General features: G+C 34.2%; 1 protein-coding gene across 11 annotated transcripts in view; it reads right to left on the minus strand.

Moving 5' to 3' along the window:
• LOC144964606 (secretin receptor-like) overlaps positions 1 to 5000 on the minus strand; it is a 239275-nt gene that overhangs the window by 28611 nt on the left and 205664 nt on the right. For all 11 annotated transcript variants that reach the window (XM_078899070.1, XM_078899071.1, XM_078899068.1 and 8 more), the window contains 3 exons: positions 2581 to 2686; positions 1966 to 2076; positions 1091 to 1239 (listed from right to left, as the gene is read on the minus strand). In XM_078899070.1, the coding sequence (XP_078755196.1) occupies positions 1091 to 1239; positions 1966 to 2076; positions 2581 to 2686 (366 nt within the window). The remainder of the gene's footprint in view (positions 1 to 1090; positions 1240 to 1965; positions 2077 to 2580; positions 2687 to 5000) is intronic.

Here is a 5000-nt window from a genome sequence, read left to right on the forward strand (position 1 = left end):
AGGGACAAACATTTTGGCAAATTGTTTTAATAAACGTATAAACTTAAAATTAAAAAAAACAAGCTTTTATAAAGTACATTTTCCCTCAACACGCTTTACAATGGGTCCCCAGCCAACAGCAACACTTGAGATATAGGACAAAATATGACGCCTGGAAGGCGATATTACATTTTTATTTTCCGACAGAGCCAACGTCCAGATGCTCGTTTTACACCTGAGTACCGTGAGAGGACTCAACTATGCCCTCTTAACTATGTCCGGTCCGAAGGCGGGAGTCATACAACTAGATCACATAGCCGCATATTTACATAAAACTATAACTTATATATAGCGCGAAATGCTATTGTCTTGTGGTAACGTTGAATCCCGATCCGGGTGGCGCAAAGTTGAGTCCTTGGAAAAGACTCTTTTCTCACATTCCCTTACAGTACCCAGGTGTGAAATGAGTTACACGCCAGTAAGAGTAGGAGTCTTGCCTCTGACGAAAAAAATATTTGGAATTATACTTTACTGGCATCATATCTCGTCCTACGTGTTACATGTTATGTTGTTGTTGGAGTGGGACCCCTTTCAAGCGCTTTAAGCACATACAGTGGTACTGACGTTATATAAAAACTCCTTTTATAAAAAAATCTCCTTTATGAGGATGATGATGCTGATAATGATAATGAAGATCATCATCATCATCATCATCATCATCATCATCATCATCATCATCATCATCATCATCATCATCATCGTCGTCGTCGTCGTCGTCATCATCATCATCATCATCGTCATCATCATCATCATCATCGTCATAACCATCATTATTTTCATCGGTATCATAATTATGGTTATCAGTGTTACCAATATCATTTTCCTTATTTTCATCAGTATAACTAACACCATTACATGATAACTATTATTTATATTGTTATAGGGCTATCACTTTTATGATTGCTTACCAAGTTTGTCTTTGAAGTGAAAGACAGGAAAAGTTCATACTTTAATTTTAAGAGAATATACATTTCACAAACAATATAATTGTAGAAATGAAAACGAAAATAATTTTAAAACAAGCACTGGTGTCGCGAATGCTATAATTTACCTTGACGAAATCGGGCAAATTATTAAGGCGCTCGTCTATCAAATTATCCATGGTTTCTGATATACACCGAGTGAAATTGGTCCATGTCCTGTTCTTTTCCTCATCAAAATACCACGTACCGTTTTCAAGACACTCATACGTAGCTGTCTCTGGAGTAAATAGATAGAAAAATAGACAAATAATAATAATAATAATAATAATAATAATAATAATAATAATAATAATAATAATAATAATAATAATAATAATAATAATAATAATAATAATGAATGAATGAATGAATGAATTTATATAGCGCCTAATGTGCTCAGAGGCGCTTTACAATGAAAATAAAACACAACAATAAATTGATCATTTAAGCATTAAATCTATCATATTGGAATAGCATTAATCAATTTGTAATTTAATTACCACGCACTCACTGTGCTACAAGATGAAAATTTAGGATATCTATAACATTTAGGCCTAATAGAAATCTAATAATAAGCTAATAAACATAGAAATAAAATGAGATACTTTACAGCATGAAAGGTACCGAATTCACCCGCTGCGCTGTGTGGCCTTGAGCAAGTCACCTGGCCCTAGCTCAGTTTTCGACGCTGCACCCCGGCTGATACCAGTCTTTCCATGAAAGCTCTTTCAGCTCTTTGTTTTTGTTTTTAGCCAGTTATTTTTATGAGTAGTTCTCACTAAATTGTATCAATCAGACGATAAACGTTTAAGGTTACGGATGTTGTGAGTAATTCCACTAATCGCATAGCATCAAAAACAGTGAATAACAAACAACTCTACAAATTATTTTGAGGGTTGCTAAGAACAATGTTATTTTAACTTGTTCTTTTGAACAGGGCTTTTAGTTCTAATGTGTGGCTTACCGTGAACCTTGAACCCATGGACATAGTTAGGACAGGGTTGCTCCACAGTTGTGCCGGCTTGAGTATCTGGCCAGCACAGGAGGTCGTCCCATTTTCTAGGGCAGTATAGAGCTGAGAATGAGATGGGAAACGTGATTTGAATGATGATTATATGATGAGAGGGAGGAGGAGGAGAAGGAGGAGGAGGGGGACAACGACGAGGACGACGATAATGATTATGATGCTAACGACTATTACCACGACGATGATGATGATGATGATGATGATGATGATGATGATGATGATGATGATGATGATGATGATGATGATGATGATGATGATGATGATCATGATAGTGATGATGAAGATGATGCTGGTGATGATGATGATGATGATGATGATGATGATGATGATGATGATGACTATTATTATTGCCATGATTATTATTGTTATGATTATATTATTAGTAGTAGTAGTAGTAGTAGTAGTAGTAGTAGTAGTAGTAGTAGTAGTAGTAGTAGTAGTAGTAGTAGTAGTAGTAGTAGTAATAATGATATTATTATCATCATCATCATCATCATCATCATCATCATAATGATGATGATGATGATGATGATGATGATGATGATGACTTACTGTCATGTGGCCATGGGGGATCTTGTAACATTTTTTGTCGGCATTTCTTCTCTTCCTTCTGCACCAAGTTTAGCTGCTCTTCCTGCGCTATATTCATGACCTGGCCCTAGAGGAGTTAAAAAAAAGCAGAAGCCTTTAGAGGCGGACTTCGATTGTATTCCAACTCTCATTTTTATCAATTAGAAAGTCGCCATTTTTAGGAGACAATAATTGTCGTTGCTATAGTTTATTTTATAAACCAACAATTTATCGTCACAATGATCAAATAACACTTCAAAATCCTTAAAATCATATAGCCTGGCATCAACTTCCATTTTCACTAATTTTAATGTCTTAGAGATGATCATTAAGTTCTGAAATTAGAGCCAACATTTCGTAATACTGCGATTATTTCGTCATGATATAAAGCTGTGATTTATGTTCTTTAAAAAAACATGAATACTTGGCGCGTTATTGACAAAATATGCCCAAAGAGCATGGATTTCAAAGCTGAAGGCGACATTGAACATGCAGAACAAGACATTCAGCTTGTGCACTGTTTATTATCAAAATAATTTCTTTTCCTTCAAAGACAGTGGTGTTCATTCTATGAAAAAAAAAACGAAAATAAAAACAACAAACAATTAACCAGGTAACTGCCGCACTCTGGATACACTCGTATTTTAATGTTTGCCCAGAAAACTCGTCCTTCAAACATCGGTCGATTTAAATAACCCTCACCTTGGCATAAACTCTCAAACCTGGGACTTCGTGAATATTACAGTTCCATAAAGTGCATGAAACCAAAATTATCTATTTCTGATCCCATCAATTTCATTATCACATTTCGGTCTTCGCTCCACAAGGCATTCTGATCTTGTGGTATGACACTCTCCTTCGGACTTTAAGGTTCGAGTTCCGCGCTGAACTGCGCTTATTTGAGAAAAAAACCTCCCTATTCACATTGTCTCACCTTACTCAGGTGTAAAATGAGTAACGGGCCATTAACATCGTTGTTTCGGTCGGTATAAAAATGTAATATCGCCTAACAGGCGTCAGTCATGGCCTACATGTTAAGCGTCAAGGTTGGCTAAGACCCTTTTTAAAGCGCTTTGAGTACATTTAGTGAATATTGCTCTATATAAATGCTCAACCATTTTGTTTATCCCGACATGGTTCCAGTTTGACACGGTGGGTAACATTAAGGAATTATCTTCTGTCAATATGAGAGAGTTTGTCAAACCTTTAATACGAAACCCCTTTTTATCATTTGGGTATGCTTACTTTTATTCCATATATCGACAGGTTTGCTCCATTTCTGGGAAAAATTAGTCTTAAACTTAAACCCAAGGCTTCTAAGTGATGGGTATGAATCGTATTGACAAGATATAAGTCATCTTATTGAAATAAGGTTAATTGTTTTTTTGGCAAAACTTAAAAGAACAGTTCTTTTATTACACAATGGCATATTACATATATTAATTCGTCCAGTCATCCATCCAGTTCTCACGAAACAGTAATGATATGATATAAAATATCATTTTCTTGGTGGGTTACTGCATGTAAACAAGCTCTAATTATTTGACAATAGAAAGAGAGATATATTATATAATAATTATTTTTATTATTACGAAGGTCAGCCTTTGAATTCAAACTAGCAGTATTGTGCTATAAGTGCCTTAATGATCAAGCACCATTGTATATTACTGAATTTTTAGAAACTTATAAGCCAACGAGGAGTCTACGTTCTGCACTAGATTCTACAAAATTAATTGTTACAAATAAATATAAATATAAATTTTACGGCGGCAGATCGTTCAGTCACGTCGGACCTTCCATCTGGAACTCTCTTCCTAAAAGAATAAGAGAAGCGTAGTCCTTATCAATATTTAAATCAAAGTTAAAACACCATCTCTTTGTTAAAACACATCTTGATTAATGCATCTTTGTAATTTGACCCCAATATGAATGTTAATTTAGTTTATGTTATTATATCATTATTTTATATTATTTCCGTATTTGACATAGCATGTGGATGTATTATAACATATCTTGTATTAATGACTTTATGTTTAGTTATTACATTGTTGTATAATGATAATATTATGTTGATGTAGTATGTATAATGTTTCATTTGTATAATAATGTCACTGTATTATTGTTTCGCGCATTGAGCATCACCCAGTGATGAAAATGCGCGTTATAAATGTCATGTATTATTATTATTATTATTATTATTATTATTATTATTATTATTATTATTATTATTATTATTATACGTACACATCAATGAAGATGCGTCCGTCCTGAATCGCCGGAAATTATTGTGATCATGTCATCAATCACTTGACTATTTCCGATTTTCTCCGACATCTAAATTGGAAAACATCATAATAAACCAGCTACGAGGTAAAATGACAAAACGGATTTTTTTTTCATCT

The sequence above is a fragment of the Berghia stephanieae genome, chromosome 2 (assembly GCF_034508935.2).
Source record: "Berghia stephanieae isolate SIO BIC M18660-M18661 chromosome 2, UCSD_Bste_1.3, whole genome shotgun sequence".
In the NCBI taxonomy this organism is placed as follows: domain Eukaryota; kingdom Metazoa; phylum Mollusca; class Gastropoda; order Nudibranchia; family Aeolidiidae; genus Berghia; species Berghia stephanieae.